Below are 18,986 nucleotides of genomic sequence, written 5' to 3'. Positions count from 1 at the left end.
CAGATTTCATAGCCTGGCTACACTGCACATTAGTTGTCCCGTTCTTGGCTGGTCTACAGAATGCTGTAATACTTATGCCTCACCACCAGGTGTCTCTGCAGCCTTGCCATCCCCCCTTCCCATCCCCCACCCTTCCTTTTTTCCTGCCCCCAGGACATGTTCAGGGATCTTATTACTGCATTTACTCAGCTGATGTAAACTCTGGAGAGCCAGTAGGAGGACTAGCAGCCGTCATCTGATCCGTCCCACACTAGGGGTGAGCGAGTGCAATCTGCCAGGAACACATTCCTCGTCTGTACACAAAGCGCACCGAGGAGGGTGTGTGGGCGATGCAGCCTGTGATTGGCTGACTTAGGCGGGCACAAATTTGCATGTCACAATGTCACCGGCTCCCAAAATACATGGGAAAATGTCACCCTGAAAATCAATTGCTGACATGGACGGTTAGGAGACGTCCAAAGTGACCTTTATGCAGGCAAATGCATTATGGAATATAGGGGTCCTGATATTTGAGTGGAGGGGTCACCTCTTGAATGATCAGACTGGAATATAGGGGGTCCTAATATTTGGGTGGAGGGGTCACCTCTTGAATGATCAGACTGGAATATAGGGGGTCCTAATATTTGAGTGGAGGGGTCACCTCTTGAATGATCAGACTGGAATATAGGGGGTCCTAATATTTGGGTGGAGGGGTCACCTCTTGAATGATCAGACTGGAATATAGGGGGTCCTAATATTTTGTGTGGAGGGGTCACCTCTTGAATGATCAGACTGGAATATAGGGGGTCCTAATATTTGGGTGGAGGGGTCACCTCTTGAATGATCAGACTGGAATATAGGGGGTCCTAATATTTGCGTGGAGGGGTCACCTCTTGAATGATCAGACTGGAATATAGGGGGTCCTAATATTTTGTGTGGAGGGGTCACCTCTTGAATGATCAGACTGGAATATAGGGGGTCCTAATATTTGAGTGGAGGGGTCACCTCTTGAATGATCAGACTGGAATATAGGGGGTCCTAATATTTGAGTGGAGGGGTCACCTCTTGAATGATCAGACTGGAATATAGGGGGTCCTAATATTTGAGTGGAGGGGTCACCTCTTGAATGATCAGACTGGAATATAGGGGGTCCTAATATTTGAGTGGAGGGGTCACCTCTTGAATGATCAGACTGGAATATAGGGGGTCCTAATATTTGAGTGGAGGGGTCACCTCTTGAATGATCAGACTGGAATATAGGGGGTCCTAATATTTTGTGTGGAGGGGTCACCTCTTGAATGATACGACTGGAATATAAGGGGCCCCAATATTCCAGTAGAGGGGTCCCCTCTTGAGTGTCAAGACTGGAATATAGGGGGTCCTAGTATTCGAGTGGAGGAGTCGCCTCTTGAGTGATAAGACTGGCATATAAGGGGCCCCAATATTCAAGTGGAGGGGTCACCTGGTCATAAAATCTAGACAAAACTGATGAAGGACCTTCTCTCCTCAGACTGTGGGATCCAAGAAGACTTCAGCACTATGAGGGACAGATGGTCCCCTCTACAGGGAGGAGGTGCTTCTCTACTTCGATGTGGAAAGTTGGGGCCTCTAATGTATTTGAACCCCGGGACATTTTCGCCTTGAGGGAGGCCAGGCTCTGTACCCACAGGAGTTAATTGCGATGATCACAGTGACTCAGCAACCTCTCCCTGAGCCGGCGCCGCTTCGTGGCATGCAAGGAAAGTGCTACACAGCACAGACACAGCAAACAATGCCGGGGAGCCAGCCTATGTCATGTGGAGGAGCAGACTGGCACAACCTCCCCGACAGTGTGCAGCTGTACAGATCATTGTTCCCCCGCCATCCAGGCTCCGCCCTCAGCAGAGGCTTCATGGAGAACAAGCCGGGGCCTGAGCTGGAAGGACGAACTACACAGAGTTACACAACAGCAAGCTTCACTGCCTAGAGGGCCACATAGAGGTTGAAGTGTGACAAGGCTGAGGTGTGGCAGAAATACAGCTTGTGACTTCCATAGACCGCCCGCAGCCAGCCACTCTCTCACCTGTCCACACCTGTACTCAGGTGAGCGAGGGGAAGGAGAACATTGCTGTCTCCTGGAAGCAGCCCGGAGCCATCATCGAAATCCATCACCAGTGATGGGGAGAACGGAGCTTTTTAGAGTCAATATGTACCATGGGGTGATGAAGACCCATTTCCGCCTTTGCCGATTCCCGGCTATGAATATGAAATGATCTGTAGAACATGGAGTTTGTATTTGTAGGTATACAGCAGTGCAGATGGTGACTATTCATCTATAAGAGATCTGAAATAAGAGGAAGCAGCAGGCGGGGCGGAATGGTTGAGGACTTTCACTATATGAGGTTGACCACTGAGGAGCGCCGTCACCTCCCCACACTCAGTATACACCTGAGCAATGCAGGGAGATCACTGCCAGAGGATCACACCCATGGTACATTTCAAGAGTTAACAGGATCCTTTATTCCTAGGAATCCTGAGGCATGATGGGATCTTAGCAGGCAGGTTAATCTTCCTAATGAGATGTGCTATTTCAGGTCTGGCTCGGCTGCACGTCTTGTTTATGTTTTGCACAGTGACACCAATCTGCTGCAATATGATTGGTCACTGGATACTTTAGAAGCCACGCCCACTTTCACCCCAGATAAACTCTGTCTTCCTGGGTGAGGTCCTCTGACAGAGCAGATCAGCCCACTCCTTTTTAGAGGCCCGTCATTGGTTGGGTGTTCTCAGGGCTCTGATCATAGAATGGGCATTTACCCCGGGGCAGGAGGCCAGCAAGAGACCTGAAAATAATGGAGCTTGGGCTGTAAGGTTACATTGAGGCTGGTATTGTACCCCGATGGTCTAGGAGGGGGCTGAGGACCCTCGTTCTGTAGACTCTGAGCTCCTGGACTACAGGGCAGGGAGTGAATACAAGTCCGTTCCTAGCTGTTTATTAGATGAATGTACTCTGATTACTAAACATCTGAATCCCACCTACCTTCTGCGGGGCGTTGATCACTCCTGTGTTATAGCCAAACTGCAGGGATCCGAGTACGGCGACGCTCACGGCGACCATTAACCTCAGCGTCATCTGCGGGAAAGAGAGACACATCACAAATCTCACTCTGACAAAGCAAACCATCCAAAACGTCAATGGCTTCACTTCCTGGCTTCTTGTTGGGGCCGAGGGCTTCTGGCCGCCCCCGGGCTCTGATCATTGTTTACCAATTGTACACAATGTACCGTGTGTGCAGAATATCCCATAACAAGTGCAGGCCGTCCATACATCCTCATCACCTGTCCTAGTGTGTACAGGTGGTGCTATATTGGCCGGAGGTGCAGAGCAGTATGGAGGATATACACAATGCATACTCCTTCAATACTCCCCCATTCCTGGCTGGGCTCTCTTATGGCACTCGGAAGGGACAGACCACTCAGAGTAGAAGAAAGCCGTAAATCGAATATTCCACAGGTTTGACTTCATACCTCACCGTGTAAAGTTTCTGACCTGGAGATCCTTCCAGTGACAACACCGAGCCTCTGCCTCTCAAGCTCCTTCCGTTGGCCTTTGGGTGCCTAACGGTTGAGGAAATGCACACAGTAATCTGACAACAGAGCTGCTAATTGTGAGCAGGGGGCTTGGCGTTGTCACCTGGCAGGATCTCCAGGTAAGAACTTTTGCAAAAGATTCACAAAAATGGTTTTCTTAAAGTGGAACTTTAGTCAGAACATGAAGTCCTGCTAGATGACGTCAGGCTGGCTTCTTCAGCAGGCCTAGCTCTGTAAAACTTTAAGTGCCTATACTGTGTACCGTCCAGTAATACGCTGTCACACCCTGCTCTGCACATGCTCAGTTACTCTCTAATTTATGGCACTGTGCCAAATTTGTAGAGGCCAATCTGCTGACCGCCTAACTGCTGCTCAGGGGCTCTGGGCTTCAGCAAAATGGCTGCCTCCAGTAAGAAGAAACATCAGCCATGATGGAGGCAATTTACAGCCCACACCGATTTTGGTAGCAGAATTATTAATGTGGAATGGATGTTCCTTGCTGAAGGACATTTATTTTTTTATCATGTTATGAGTAAAGTTCGACTTCAGGAAACATATACAGTGAGGTATGAACGCCGCCATACTGAACATTGGATTGGGGGCTTCCATCCACTTTAACCTTCTACTCAGACAATCAAATCGCTGATTGTTGACAATTTATCAAACCGCCTTGGTAGGTAAGTATGTTGGCATTCCCAGGAAAATGACTTATTGATCATCATTGCGTGAGCCCCCCAAATGATCACATAGAGGCACTAGGTGAGGACACACTTGGTGTAGGATCGGTGCCATTGAATGTCAGGACCTGATGAAGACACAGGAGACCCGCCCAGACACACAGACTGCTCTATCCCATACACCACCCCATAGGATGGACTACCATTCCACTTACAGCACGTCCGGCCTATTTCCAGGGCAGAGTCCTCTTTGTGAACAGTAGATAGGATGGCTTAGATTCTATGTCCCGGCTGGGCCTGCACATCGTCCTCTCATAGAAAAGCTGCTTGTGTAGTGCCGGAGCTGCCAGGTCGGGATAACCTTCATACAATTGCTGGTTTGTTTTGGGTGCAGACGTGTAATGAAGGTGAGGTCTGTTCCCTGATGGCATGTTCGTCAATGGATCAGTTCTTTCCAAAAACAACAACACCCTCCCTGCTCAACAGCCCAACACAAGCTAAGCGGCTTTCGGCCTTCCAGGAGGCTTCACTAATTCTAAGCTCGCTCTTTCTCCATTGTAAACAAAACCTTGGCCAGTCAAAGTTGTGAAAATAACACACCAAAATACCAGTACAGTGAGCACAGCATGAGTATAGGCACCTTCCCTTCCTGACAGGGCTGCTCCTACCTTTGTCATGTGGAGCACAATAGCTCTGATAGGCTTCTTCAATAAGGCAAAGGGCCATAACCCTCCTCGTCCAATCAGAATTCATCCCCTGATGACAGGAGAACGAATTCTAGGTCCCAGTTCCATGTCCCTGAAAGTCCTAACCCCAGAGACAATGAGCTATTATTAGTTCTCAGAGACAAAGGTTCAGCAGAGGTGCTGAGCTACAGATTGAACAGATTTCATCATACACATACATAGTTAAAGTATGAGCCACCTGAGACCAAGCCTGACGTCTGCCCTTTATCCATTCAGCGTTCATTTTCTGATATGTGAAGAGTAAATCTGGCTTTACAGAGGAGAGCTGGGCCCACTTCATTGAATGTAGAACCAACAGAATCACAATATGGTCCCTGAAGAGCAGTGATCTGCACTAACACTTTATGGACCTGTAGAACCATCAGAATATGGTCCCGGAAGAGCAGTGATGTGTACTAACACTTCATGGACCTGTAGAACCATCAGAATATGGTCCCGGAAGAGCAGTGATGTGTACTGACACTTTATGGACCTGTAGAACCATCATAATATGGTCCCAGAAGAGCACTGATGTGTACTGACACTTCATGGACCTGTAGAACCATCAGAATATGGTCCCGGAAGAGCAGTGATATGTACTTATACTTCATGGACTTGTAGGTCCATCAGAATTGGTCCCAGAATAGCAGTGATATGTACTGACACTTCATGGATCTATAGAACCGTCAGAATATGGTCCCCAAAGAGCAGTTATATGTACTGACAATTCATCGACCTGTAGAACCATCATAATATGGTCCCAGAAGAGCACTGATGTGTACTGACACTTTATAGACCTGTAGAAATATCAGAATATGGTCTCAGAAGAGCAGTGATGTGTGGTGAGACTTCATAGACCTGAAGAACCCTCAGAATATGGTCCCAGAAGAGCAGTGACATGTACTGACACTTCATGGACCTGTAAATCCATCAGAATATGGTCCCAGAAGAGCAGTGACATGTACTGACACTTCATGGACCTGTAAATCAATCAGAATATGGTCCCGGAAGAGCAGTGATCTGTACTGACACTTCATGGACCTGTAGAACCATCAGGATATGGTCCCGTAAGAGCAGTGATATGTATGAGACTTCATGGACCTGTAGAACCATCAGGATATGGTCCCGTAAGAGCAGTGATATGTATGAGACTTCATGGACCTGTAGAACCATCAGGATATGGTCCCGTAAGAGCAGTGATATGTATGAGACTTCATGGACCTGTAGAACCATCAGGATATGGTCCCGTAAGAGCAGTGATATGTATGAGACTTCATGGACCTGTAGAACCATCAGGATATGGTCCCGTAAGAGCAGTGATATGTATGAGAATTCATGGACCTGTAGAACCATCACAATATGAGGGAGAAATGACACCAGCATTCTCCAATATGGGGCCAAGGCTTTAATAAGCAATCACATAGATACAGCAAGAGCAACATGTAGACCTGTAGAACCATCAGAATATGGTCCCTGAAGAGCAGTGATGTGTACTTCATGGACCTGTAGAACCAGAAGAGCGGTGATAATCACTGACGCTCCTCGGACGGATTCTGTAATTCCTGGTAATGTAGGATCTCCAGTCCCACCCTTGTGTCCTGGTTGAGGAGTTTTTCCAGATTAGGAAATCTTCATATGTTGATCTTTTGGTTTTAAGTCCTTTCAGTAAGAGATAATAAGGCGGGGAGAGGTTAGAAGGATGTGTGATGTGTACTGAGACTTCGTGGACCTGTAGAACCATCAGAATATGGTCCCAGAAGAGCAGTGACATGTACTGACACTTCATGGACCTGAAGGTCCATCAGAACGGGTCCCGGAAGAGCAGTGATGTGTACGGAGACTTCATGGACCTGTAAATCCATCAGAATATGGTCCTGGAAGAGCAGTGACGTGTACTGACACTTCATGGACCTGTAGAACCATCAGGATATGGTCCCGGAAGAGCAGTGATGTGTACTTAATGGACCTGTAGAACCATCAGGATATAGTCCCGGAAGAGCAGTGACGTGTACTGACACTTCATGGACCTGTAGAACCATCAGGATATGGTCCTGGAAGAGCAGTGATGTGTACTGACACTTTATGGACCTGTAGAACCATCAGAATATGGTCCTGGAAGAGCAGTGACGTGTACTGACACTTCATGGACCTGTAGAACCATCAGGATATGGTCCCGGAAGAGCAGTGATGTGTACTTCATGGACCTGTAGAACCATCAGGATATGGTCCTGGAAGAGCAGTGATGTGTACTGACACTTTATGTACCTGTAGAACCATCAGGATATGGTCCTGGAAGAGCAGTGACGTGTACTGACACTTCATGGACATGTAGAACCATCAGGATATGGTCCTGGAAGAGCAGTGACGTGTACTGACACTTCATGGACATGTAGAACCATCAGGATAAGGTCCCAGAAGAGCAGTGATATGTACTTCATGGACATGTAGAACCATCAGGATAAGGTCCCAGAAGAGCAGTGATGTGTACTTCATGGACATGTAGAACTATCAGGATATGGTCCCAGAAGAGCAGTGATGTGTACTGACACTTCATGGACCTGTAGAACCATCAGAATATGGTCCCAGAAGAGCAGTGATGTGTACTGACACTTCATGGACCTGTAGAACCATCAGAATATGGTCCCTGAAGAGCAGTGATGTGTACTGACACTTCATGGACCTGTAGAACCATCAGAATATGGTCCCTGAAGAGCAGTGATGTGTACTGACACTTCATGGACCTGTAGAACCATCAGAATATGGTCCTGGAAGAGCAGTGATGTGTACTTCATGGACCTGTAGAACCAGAAGAGTGGTGATAATCACTGACGCTCCTCGGACGGATTCTGTAATTCCTGGTAATGTAGGATCTCCAGTCCCACCCTTGTGTCCTGGTTGAGGAGTTTGTCCAGATTAGGAACTCTTCATAGGTTGATCTTTTGGTTAAAATCTTTTCAGTAAGAGATAATAAGGCGGGGAGAGGTTAGAAGGATATTCCGAGTGATCAGGAACAGATCTATTAGCAGTGCAAGCTGGGAAATGCTGGGATTACATTGCACTTTCGTCATGGGTTGTTACTCCCAAATACTTGTATAAACAGTACACGGCCTTCCTGTGCCGGGAACCCACGACTCTTCTAGAGAGAGCTGAGAGATTGTATGGGGGGGAACACCTTCAGTATGGGGGGGTAATCCTACACCTTCACTATGGGGGAACTTGTATGGGTGGGGGTGTCCTACACCTTTACTATGGGGGGGGTGTCCTACACCTTCACTATGGGGGGGTGGTGTCCTACACCTTTGCTATGGGAGAGTCACTGTGGGGGATTCTGCAGACCTGTGGTGGTGTGGGGGAGGGGTACGCTCCACCCTCCCTCTGAAGAATGTGTTCTGTATGTTGCCGGGTGTCATGCCTCTCCAGGGAGGTGTGCTAATAACCTGAGTCACTGGGTTACAATTGACATAATTTCCTCCACGTCATGGCTGGATGCCACATAGAGTCTGAATGACCTCCATCATCACATGAGGAATTCAATAGACACCTTAGTACATGGGGAGTGTACAGGGAGGGAGGAGTTTACAGCCTCTGTCAGCTTTGTATTGCCGTCTGCGTCCCGCCTATCAGATTTACCGTATCTCAGTGCACAGATTAAAGTGTTCAGTGTAAAGCCGGCCATAGAATACGTGATTTCTCCACTCGTGGTGGAAGGAAAGAAAATCGCTCAAATCCCCCAGTCAGTATTAATGGGGGAATCCCTTCCGCAGCGCTATGGTGTTCTGCCGGCGGAGAGCCTTCCATGCCAGAACACAAAGATTATTGCTGGTGGGTATATCCGCAGGTAGTAATTGCCCATAAAAAATCCGACAGGCTGGTTGGACCCAAGTTGATGGATCAACTTCAATACCTCCAGCCTGCCCATAGATGGATCAAATCTCAGCCGGTCCCGACTGAACTGACCAAGATTTGATTCATCTTTGACCAGCTTTTCTACATGGGGTGCAGAGATTTCAGTATTTATCCCCGGGGTGCAGAGATTTCAGTATTTATCCCCGGGGTGCAGAGATTTCAGTATTTATCTCCGGGGTGCAGAGATTTCAGTATTTATCCCCGGGGTGCAGAGATTTCAGTATTTATCCCCGGGGTGCAGAGATTTCAGTATTTATCCCCGGGGTGCAGGGTTTGGGTGTATACGGGAATACAGAATAACTAATTCTGTATATTGCTCTGGGTCCTATCGCTGAACACTCTATCATAGTATGAATGCCCCCTGTATTACACTCGGAGTGACTCCTCTATCCTCCTGAACGCTCGGAGTGACTCCTCTATCCTCCTGAACGCTCGGAGTGACTCCCCTATCCTCCTGAACGCTCGGAGTGACTCCCCTATCCTCCTGAACGCTCGGAGTGACTCCCCTATCCTCCTGAACGCTCGGAGTGACTCCCCTATCCTCCTGAACGCTCGGAGTGACTCCCCTATCCTCCTGAACGCTCGGAGTGACTCCCCTATCCTCCTGAACGCTCGGAGTGACTCCCCTATCCTCCTGAACGCTCGGAGTGACTCCCCTATCCTCCTGAACGCTCGGAGTGACTCCCCTATCCTCCTGAACGCTCGGAGTGACTCCCCTATGCTCCTGAACGCTCGGAGTGACTCCCCTATCCTCCTGAACGCTCGGAGTGACTCCCCTATGCTCCTGAACGCTCGGAGTGACTCCCCTATCCTCCTGAACGCTCGGAGTGACTCCCCTATCCTCCTGAACGCTCGGAGTGACTCCCCTATCCTCTATATCTAGCCGGTTCCTTTATGATGAAATCATTCTGAGAAGCTTGGTAACATTTCAGGAAGGCTCGTTCCCATTACCCAATAGGAAGCCAGCTTGGTAGACACACCCTCCCCCATCGTTTATGATTCACCTTTCCCCTATAAAGCTGTCTGTGCGTCACCAGAGGAAGTCTGGAGATCTACAGTGAAGGAAATAAATATTTGATCCCCGGCTGATGGTGAATGTTCGCCCCTCACACAGAAATGATCGGTCTAACAATGGAATGTTCGCCCCTCACACAGAAATGATCGGTCTAACAATGGAATGTTCGCCCCTCACACAGAAATGATCGGTCTAACAATGGAATGTTCGCCCCTCACAGAAATGATCGGTCTAACAATGGAATGTTGGCCCCTCACACAGAAACGATCGGTCTAACAATGGAATGTTGGCCCCTCACACAAACGATCGGTCTAACAATGGAATGTTCGCCCCTCACACAGAAATGATCGGTCTAACAATGGAATGTTCGGTGTAACACTGAGAGACAGAATACAACAACAAATTCAGCAGAAATGCGTCTAACAAATGATGACGGATCTGCATGTTCATGAGGGAAAGAAAGATTTGATCCCCTATCATTCAGCAGGATTTCTGGCTCCCAGGTGTCTCTCATACAGGTAACAAGCTGAGATTAGAAGCAGTCTCTTAAAGGGAGTGCTGCTAATCTCATTGTGTTACCTGTATAAAAGACACCTGTCCACAGGAGCCATCAAACCATCAGATTCCAAACTCTCCACCATGGCAAAGACCAAAGAGCTGTCCAAGGATGTCAGGGACAAGATGGTAGACCTACACAAGGCTGGACTGGGCTACCAAACTATGGCCAAGCAGCTTGGTGAGAAGGTGACAACAGTTGGTGCAATCATTCACAAATGGAAGAAACACAAAACAAGTGTCAGTCTCCCTAGGTCTGGTGCACCATGCAAGATCTCACCTCGTGGAGTGTCAATGATCATGAGAACAGTGAGGAATCATCCCAGAACTACACGTGAGGATCTTGTCAATGATCTCCAGGCAGCTGGGACCACAGTCACCAAGAAAACAATTGGTAACACACTACGCCGACAAGGACTGAAATCCTGCAGTGCCTGCACGGTCCCTCTGCTCAAGAAAGCACATGTCCAGGCCCGTCTGAAGTCTGCCACTGAACATCTGAATGATGCCGAGGAGGACTGGTGGGAAGTGTTGTGGTCAGAGGAGACCAAAATCCAGCTCTTTGGCATCAACTCAACTTGCTGTGTTTGGAGGAGGAGGAATGCTGCCTATGAACCCAAGAACACCATCCCAACTGTGAAACATGGTGGTGGAAACATTCTGCTTTGGGGGTGTTTTTCTGCTAAGGGGACAGGACAACTGCACCGCATCAAAGGGACGATGGACGGGGCAATGTACCCTCAAATCTTGGGTGAGAACCTTCTTCCCTCAGCCAGGGCATTGAAAATGGGTGGTGGATGGGTGTTCCAGCATGACAATGACCCAAAACACACAGCCAAGGCAACAAAGGAGCGGCTCAAGAAGAAGCACATTAAGGTCCCGGAATGGCCTAGCCGGTCTCCACACCTTCATCCGATGGAAAATCTGGAGGAGCTGAAAGTTCGAGTTGCCAAACGTCAGCCACCAAACCTTAATGACTTGGAGAGGATCTGCCAAGAGGAGTGGGCCAAAATCCCTCCTGAGATGTGTGCGAACCTGGGGGCCAACTCCAGGAAACGTGTGACCTCTGTGATGGCCAACAAGGGATTGGCCACCAAGTACTAAGTCATGTTTTGTGAAGGGGATCCAATCCTTCTTTCCCTCATGAACATGCAGATCCGTCATCATTTGTTAGACGCATTTCTGCTGAATTTGTTGTTGTATTCTGTCTCTCAGTGTTACACCGAACATTCCATTGTTAGACCGATCGTTTCTGTGTGAGGGGAGAACATTCCATTGTTAGACCGATCATTTCTATGTGAGGGGCGAACATTCCATTGTTAGACCGATCGTTTCTGTGTGAGGGGCGAACATTCCATTGTTAGACCGATCGTTTCTGTGTGAGGGGCGAACATTCCATTGTTAGACCGATCGTTTCTGTATGAGGGGCGAACATTCCATTGTTAGACCGATCGTTTCTGTGTGAGGGGCGAACATTCCATTGTTAGACCGATCGTTTCTGTGTGAGGGGCCAACATTCCATTGTTAGACCGATCGTTTCTGTGTGAGGGGCGAACATTCCATTGTTAGACCGATCGTTTCTGTGTGAGGGGCGAACATTCCATTGTTAGACCGATCGTTTCTGTGTGAGGGGCGAACATTCCATTGTTAGACCGATCGTTTCTGTGTGAGGGGCGAACATTCCATTGTTAGACCGATCATTTCTGTGTGAGGGGCGAACATTCACCATCAGGGGGGAGCAAATATGCATTTCCTTCACTGTGTGTTGTTCTTCCAGAGAAGTGCTCCAGCCTCCATCGCTCTACGTGCCAGGGCACATGGTGTCCCCAACCCCCGGTTTCATCATCTTCCACTGACCCGTCCCAGATCTCAACACCCCCCCGACTCGACCCAGATCTGCACCTCTGACCCATCCCGGATCTCCTTCCTGACTCCTGACCGTCCTGGATCCCCCCCCCTGACCCATCCCGGATCTCCTTCCTGACTCCTGACCGTCCTGGATCCCCCCCCTGACCCATCCCGGATCTCCTTCCTGACTCCTGACCGTCCTGGATCCCCCCCCTGACCCATCCCGGATCTCCTTCCTGACTCCTGACCGTCCTGGATCCCCCCCCTGACCCATCCCGGATCTCCTTCCTGACTCCTGACCGTCCTGGATCCCCCCCCTGACCCATACCAGATCTCCTCACCCGGCCTGTCCTCTCCATGGAAGGTTTATTGATGTGTAATACAGCCTCCCCCGGAGATTACAGCACTCTGCCTGTCTTCACATCTCGGCCTGTAACCACACCACACATAATTCCAGACCAGGATTGTGTGCGTCCGACCCCGGCCTGTCCTATAATGTCCTGTACTGTCCACTGTGCCGTCATTGACTGCCTGACCTGGACTGACGCAGATTCTGCACCACCGGTGACCATTGCTTTGTATACAAAATATATACTGTATATGTAGGATATAACTCTGCAGTATAGAGTATACTAAATGTATATAACCCTACTATAGGTCTGGTCATTATGGCGGATTCCTAGGACCCCCCTGTACATCTAGGCAGGCCAGGAGGTCTCATGATTTGGGGTCTGCACCCATAACCCTCCATAGTGTGGCTTTCATCCTGGGGTCCCAGATGCTGATGTGGTGTCCCCTGGAGAGATAATATGGCCAGTGTCCCCCTGGAGAGATAATATGGCCGGTGTCCCCCTGGAGAGATAATATGGCCGGTGTCCCCCGGGGGGGGGGGGGATCTGTGGCCAGGATGTAATGGACCGGTGGATATGGCATACTTTCCTGGCTTTGGGAGCTGATTCCTCTGGAACATTGGGGGGTCACTAGTTCTTCTGGTGAAAAAAGGTGGAAGAAGTGATGGCCTGCTGGGGGGACAATGACCTGGGACAGTGCTAGGACTGTGGTATTGGTAAGGATACATCTTCAGTCTATACTATGATGTGGGGGGTGGTAAGGACCTATCTTCTATACTATGATGTGGGGGGTGGTAAGGGTCTATCTTCTATACTGTGATATGGGGGGTGGTAAGGGTCTATCTTCTATACTATGATGTGGGGGGTGGTAAGGGTCTATCTTCTATACTATGATGTGGGGGGTGGTAAGGGTCTATCTTCTATACTATGATGTGGGGGGTGGTAAGGGTTTATCTTCTATACTGTGATGTGGGGGGTGGAAAGGGTCTATCTTCTATACTGTGATGTGGGGGGTGGTAAGGGTCTATCTTCTATACTATGATGTGGGGGGTGGTAAGGGTCTATCTTCTATACTATGATGTGGGGGGTGGAAAGGGTCTATGTTCTATACTGTGATGTGGGGGGTGGTAAGGACCTATCTTCTATACTGTGATGTGGGGGGTGGTAAGGACCTATCTTCTATACTGTGATGTGGGGGGTGGTAAGGACCTATCTTCTATACTGTGATGTGGGGGGTGGTAAGGACCTATCTTCTATACTGTGATATGGGGGGTGGTAAGGACCTATCTTCTATACTGTGATATGGGGGGTGGTAAGGATCTATGTTTTTTGATCCGGAGTCCCTCAGAATGATATTTGTAGGTTGCATTTATAATGGAGCCAGAAGTTGGAGAGCTGAGAACTCCGAGAGAGAACCCACCTCCATGACCTCCTCTGTATACATACAATGGGTACCCCTGTATTCTTGGCTCCGACCAATCACATCGCACAGATAGTAGACAGTCCTTGTCTTCCACATAGTCCTAACTCCTTCTCCAGCTGTAGGCTGCCCCCTCTCAGGAAGGTCCAGCATTGTCCTCCTCACCTCCCCCTCCGTACACAATGATCCCTGCCCCCACTATCACTGGAGTCAGAGGTCACACCACCCAACACAATTCACAGCCAGAATCCAAGGGACCCCCCCACACACAACCCCAGAGTGCTGAGACCCCAGGGGTCACTCTGTGAAGCCATACAGAATCCAACAAAGAGGTCAGAGCCCCATCAGTGGGACCCCTGTGACTGTGTCTGGGGTCACCTCCTAGCATCCCTCAAAACATCAGAGCCCAGATTTGAAGATCCCCCCTCCGATCCATACAGTACAGAGCCCCCTGTGACCCTGTCTGGGGTCACCTTGTAGCGTCCCCCAGAACATCAAAACCCAGATATGAAGATCCCCCCTCCGATCCATACAGTACAGAGCCCCCAGTGACCCTGTCTGGGGTCACCTCATAGCGTCCCTCAGAACGTCAGAGCCCAGATATGAAGATCCCCCCTCCGATCCATACAGTACAGAGCCCCCTGTGACCCTGTCTGGGGTCACCTCCTAGTGTCCCCCAGAACATCAGAACCCAGATATGAAGATCCCCAGTCCATGTAGCCATCCACATTGTCCATCCCGGAACTCTTACCTTTCCCCCGGACTCCATGCTGTCCCGGCTCTGTTATGATCCAGCAATAAGAAGTCGATGTGACGGAGTCGATGTGACGGAGTCGATGTGACGTCACCGATCCCAATACTTTGTATCCAGACTATATCCTCTCTGTATATCTGAGCTGATGACTGCCGGCTCAGTCTTTTATACCGAAAGGGGTGTGAGCCAACAACGGAGCCCTCATTGGCTGCGGGGTAGTGATGTCACAGGTTGCTGCATTTGCATACTCTCTGCACGCCATGTATGCTGGGCTGGATGTCCCTGAAGGGACACAGTATATATACTGTATACATACTGGCTACACCCTGCATGGAACGGACTGAGAGGACATACAGAACTGTGCAAAAGTCCTAGGCAGGGGGGAGGATGCAAATGAAGAAAACTTTCAGAAATCGAAGAGTTAATAGTTTATTTTTTATCAATTAACAAAATGTAAAGTAAATGCAGAGGAATCCAAATCCAATCAATATTTGGGGTGACCCCCCCCTCCCTTTGGTTTCTTCCAGGGAGACTTGCACCCAGTGAAGGACGTCGGCAGGTAGGTTGTTCTATGTACATCTTGGAGGACTAAGCCCAGATCTTCTGTGGATATCGGCTGCCTCCAATCCTCCTCTCTCTTCATGTCATCCCAGACAGACTCCATGATGGGGAGAACAGGGCTCTGTGGGGGCCAAACCATCCCTTCCAGGATACATTGGGGCCAATTACACGCCTCCCTGATGGTATGGCATGATGGAGAAGTATCTGCCTGCATTTCTCAGCATTGAGGACACCATTGATCCTGACCAAATCTCCAACTCCACTGGCAGAAATACAGCCTCAAACTTGCAAGGAACCTCCACCATGCTTCACAGTTAGCTGCAGACACTCATTGTACCGCTGTCCAGCCCTTCCCCCGACAAACTGCCTCCTGCTACAGCCAAATATTTCACATTTTGACTCCTCAGTCCAAAGCACCTGCTGCCATTTTTCTGCCTCCAGTTCCTGTATCTTCCTGAATAGTTGAGTCGCTTAGCCTGGTCTCCATGTCGGAGGGTTTTTGGTGGCAATTCTTCCACGAAGAAACTTCTGGCCAGACTTCTCCGGACAGTAGGTGGGTGTACCCGGGTCCCACTGGTTTCCTCCAGTCCTGTGCTGATGGCACTGCTGGACATCTTCCCATGTGGAAGGGAAGTAACCTAGATGTGTCCTTCATCTGCTGTATTAAGTTTCCTTGGCCAACCGTCTACAGTCCTCAACGTCACCTGACCACTGCGTCTACGCTCCTCAACATTACCCCACCACTGCGTCTACACTCCTCAACATTACCCGACCACTGCGTCTACACTCCTCCAACATCACCCGACCACTGCGTCTACGCTCCTCAACGTTACCCCACCACTGTGTCTACGCTCCTCAACGTTACCCCACCACTGCGTCTACGCTCCTCAACGTTACCCCACCACTGCGTCTACGCTCCTCAACGTTCCCCCACCACTGCGTCTACGCTCCTCAACGTTCCCCCACCACTGCGTCTACGCTCCTCAACGTTCCCCCACCACTGCGTCTACGCTCCTCAACGTTCCCCCACCACTGCGTCTACGCTCCTCAACGTTCCCCCACCACTGCGTCTACGCTCCTCAACGTTCCCCCACCACTGCGTCTACGCTCCTCAACGTTCCCCCACCACTGCGTCTACGCTCCTCAACGTTACCCCACCACTGCGTCTACGCTCCTCAACGTTACCCCACCACTGCGTCTACGCTCCTCAACGTTACCCCACCACTGCGTCTACGCTCCTCAACGTTACCCCACCACTGCGTCTACGCTCCTCAACATTACCCCACCACTGCGTCTACGCTCCTCAACATTCCCCCACCACTGCGTCTACACTCCTCATTACCCCACCACTGCGTCTACACTCCTCAACATTACCCACCACTGCGTCGTCTTCAATAGATCTCAATGAATTGAATTAATGCCGGTTTGAAGCCAAAGTGCGATTGCACCAAATACTGATTTGATTTTTCTTCTGTTTGCTCACTCTGCGTTTTGTAAATTGGTGTCTCTACCAGAGGAGATCACTAGAAGGATGAGAGCAGCACACCAATGTTACCTGTCCATCATAAACGTTTATAAACTCCAACACGTTACAGAGGCTCCAAACTCCTCCTTCATCGGGGTCTAGAAAATGATGATGGATGAAGACTGATCCAAGGAATATACCACACTGAGCCCACACCTAACCAATGAACACGACTCAGAGCCATGTGGGTGAATGTTGGGAGAATCTTGTGTTGTGATAAGGAGATGTCTTCCTCTGGACAGCTCAGTCAGCCGACCTCCCTCCTCCGGAATTTCCAGTCCAGCTGGATTGCAGTCCTTTCCTGCTAGAGAGGTGTGACGCCAGTGCTGTGTGTGGATGGAGTGCGGTGTGTGTGCTGTAATTACACCCGACTACTATGTATACCGCGTGGATCCCCCCCCCGCGTGCCATGTATACCTCGTGGATCCCCCCGCGTGCCATGTATACCGCGTGGATCCCCCCCCCGCGTGCCATGTATACCTCGTGGATCCCCCCGCGTGCTATGTATACCATGTGGATTTCCCCGTGTGCTATGTATACCGCGTGGATCTCCCCGCGTGCCATGTATACCGCGTGGATCCCCCCCCCGCGTGCCATGTATACCGCGTGGATCCCCCCCCCCCGCGTGCCATGTATACCTCGTGGATCCCCCCGCGTGCTATGTATACCATGTGGATTTCCCCGTGTGCTATGTGTACCATGTGGATTTCCCCGTGTGCTATGTATACCGCGTGCCATGTATACCGCGTGGATCTCCCCGCGTGCCATGTATACCGTGTGGATCGCCCCGCGTGCCATGTATACCATGTGGACCCCCCCCCCCCGCGCGCCATGTATACCATGTGGACCCCCCCGCGTGCTCTGTATACCATGTGGATTTCCCCGCGTGCTATGTATACCGCGTGGATCTCCCTGCGTGCCATGTTTACCATGTGGACCCCCCCGCGTGCCATGTATACTGCGTGGATCTCCCCGCGTGCCATGTATACCGCGTGGATCTCCCCGCGTGCCATGTATACCGCGTGGATCTCCCCGCGTGCCATGTATACCGTGTGGATCTCCCCGCGTGCCATGTATACCGCGTGGATCTCCCCGCGTGCCATGTATACCGCGTGGATCTCCCCGCGTGCCATGTATACCGCGTGGACCCCCCCCGCGTGCCATGTATACCATGTGGACCCCCCCGCCCGCGTGCCATGTATACCATGTGGACCCCCCCTGCGTGCTATGTATACCATGTGGATTTCCCCGCGTGCTATGTATACCATGTGGATTTCCCCGCGTGCTATGTATACCGCGTGGATCTCCCTGCGTGCCATGTTTACCATGTGGACCCCCCCGCATGCTATGTATACCATGTGGATTTCCCAGTGTGCTATGTATACCATGTGGATTTCCCCGTGTGCTATGTATACCTCTTGGATCCCCCCGTGTGCTATGTATACCGCGTGGATCTCCCCGTGTGCCATGTATACCGCGTGGATCTCCCCGCGTGCCATGTATACCGCGTGGATCTCCCCGCGTGCCATGTATACCGCGTGGATCTCCCCGCGTGCCATGTATACCGCGTGGATCTCCCCGCGTGCCATGTATACCGCGTGGATCTCCCCGCGTGCCATGTATACCGCGTGGATCTCCCCGCGTGCCATGTATACCATGTGGATTTCCCACGTGCTATGTATACCGCGTGGATCTCCCCGCGTGCCAAGTATACCGCGTGGATCTCCCCGCGTGCCATGTATACCATGTGGACCCCCCGCGTGCCATGTATACCGCGTGGATTTCCCGCATGCCATGTATACCGCGTGGATTTCCCTGCGTGCCATGTATACCGCGTGGATCTCCCCGCGTGCCATGTATACCATGTGGACCCCCCGCGTGCCATTTATACCATGTGGATTTCCCCGTGTGCCATGTATACCGCGTGGATCCCCCCCATGTGTCATGTGTACCGCGTGGATCTCCCCGCGTGCCATGTATACCACATGGACCAGTCACCAGTATTGCCTGTGGTCTCCCTGCAGCAGAGGACGGAGGACCAGTCGCCTGTATTGCCTGTGGTCTCCCTGCAGCAGAGGACGGAGGACCAGTCGCTTGTATT

The 18,986-nt window shown here is 50.4% G+C and overlaps 1 protein-coding gene across 2 annotated transcripts in view; it reads right to left on the bottom strand.

The window, feature by feature from the left end:
• The window catches only part of LOC149467794 (solute carrier family 2, facilitated glucose transporter member 1-like), a 108,064-nt gene that overhangs the window by 9,060 nt on the left and 80,018 nt on the right, over nucleotides 1-18,986 (bottom strand). Inside the window, exons 1-2 of one of the 2 annotated variants that reach the window (XM_089671173.1) lie at nucleotides 14,797-14,947; nucleotides 2,999-3,091 (exon numbers count right to left, since the gene is read on the bottom strand). In XM_089671173.1, the coding sequence (XP_089527299.1) occupies nucleotides 2,999-3,091; nucleotides 14,797-14,814 (111 nt within the window). In that variant the 5' untranslated portion in view covers nucleotides 14,815-14,947. Of the gene's footprint in view, nucleotides 1-2,998; nucleotides 3,092-14,796; nucleotides 14,948-18,986 lie in introns of those variants that run through there. The other variant, XM_089671172.1, reaches the window with a different exon arrangement.

Source organism: Staurois parvus, unplaced genomic scaffold, assembly GCF_062004578.1.
Source record: "Staurois parvus isolate SC_StPar_1 unplaced genomic scaffold, SC_StPar_1.0 ptg000100l, whole genome shotgun sequence".
NCBI classification, from domain to species: Eukaryota; Metazoa; Chordata; class Amphibia; order Anura; family Ranidae; genus Staurois; species Staurois parvus.
This window is presented reverse-complemented; position numbering and strand designations above follow the sequence as displayed.